Genomic DNA, 1390 nt, shown 5'->3' on the forward strand with positions numbered 1-1390 from the left:
GAGAGAGAGAGAGAGGAAAGAGAGAGAGAGAAATAAAGCAACACAACACAACACAGCCAATTCCCAGATGATCGATAAACATACGGCATAATTACGCTTCACACAATAACGAGCACACACAATAATGCAACAAAAAAACAAGACGTCTAATCAAGCATTGTTCTGTTTCTCATACTCACTTCCCATAGATGTCATCTTCCTGTATCGCGTCTTTGCCCAGCGTGGAGATGAGCATGAGAGATGTGCACGTAGACATGGCGCTCAAGGTCACACTGCGCCGACCTTTGCCATCTGTGATGACAGTAATGAGTGTTAATGTTTTACTTCTATTTCGACTTTAAAATTCAAAAGTATTTTATAGAAAAATGTTTCAATTTGTATCCTTTCGTAGACTGATTGATTTTACAATATTTGTCAGAAAGTGTCCACATGGTCCTAAAAGGGGCCATAAATATGTAGCAAAACGTAGCCATTTCTACACCAGCCCCTTCGTCCGGACAGTGTGTTAGTAAACAAAATTTGCTACTATCTTTTTAGGCAATGTAGAGTATAAATCTTCAGCCTTTGTGTTCTGTTATAACAAAGAAAAATGTATTTAACGTTTTCAGTTACATACTGTAAACGAAAATGGTTACAAGAGTTAAAAAATTCTTCTTTTGGGTCTTATTTCTTAAGTTTATAGAGTCAAAAAAATATAACAAAACGTTTGCTTCCTATTTTATCTTGAGCTTTTGCAAAATTATTAGAATGTACAATTCATTAATATTATGTTTACAGTAGAAATTATACACGAAACTTAAATACCCTGATTTGTTTTGCGTCGTTGTTTTGTTTGTTTTTTGTTTCGTTTTGTTGGGGAGATTGGATTTTTAAATTTTTTAATTTTTTAATTATTATTTTTTTTTGGGGGGGGGGGATTTTTTTCCTTTTTGCTTGTTTGTTTGGTTGTTTTTTGTAACGTGAATGTAAACCATTGCTTGCCAACCACAGTGATATCGCCCGATACTGAGCGATTTGATCATTTTGGTAGGCGCTTTAGGGATCACCTTGGTAGTGACAAGTAAGGTACCATTAATGTTTCGATTGGGAAAACGCGTAGATGGGTGATTCGAAATTTTAAACCTCTTAAAATATAGTAAAAGTGGGCGCTTGCTACTAGCAGGTGGACGATCTATGACGTGAACTAACAAACTTACATAGACAGGCCTGGACATCTTTCTCTTCAATGTCGTGACTCCTACACAGCGCCACGAGAAGTTGAACGTCTTTCTGTCGATAGAACAAGTCATAGGGATAATGACTGCCTCAATTTAAGCAGCAGGAGCAGCAGGAGCAGAAGCAGCAACAGTAGTAGTAGTAGTAGTAGTAGTAGTAGTAGTAGTAGTAGTAG

At 36.8% G+C, this 1390-nt stretch overlaps 1 protein-coding gene across 1 annotated transcript in view; it reads right to left on the minus strand.

The window, feature by feature from the left end:
* Positions 1 to 1390, minus strand: part of LOC101852977 — a gene marked incomplete at its 3' end in the record, with an annotated part of 122827 nt that overhangs the window by 13484 nt on the left and 107953 nt on the right. The window contains 2 exon segments of the mRNA XM_013090418.2: positions 180 to 291; positions 1197 to 1269. Of these exon segments, the coding sequence (XP_012945872.2) occupies positions 180 to 291; positions 1197 to 1269 (185 nt within the window).

This window comes from Aplysia californica, unplaced genomic scaffold, assembly GCF_000002075.1.
Source record: "Aplysia californica isolate F4 #8 unplaced genomic scaffold, AplCal3.0 scaffold01269, whole genome shotgun sequence".
In the NCBI taxonomy this organism is placed as follows: Eukaryota; Metazoa; Mollusca; class Gastropoda; order Aplysiida; family Aplysiidae; genus Aplysia; species Aplysia californica.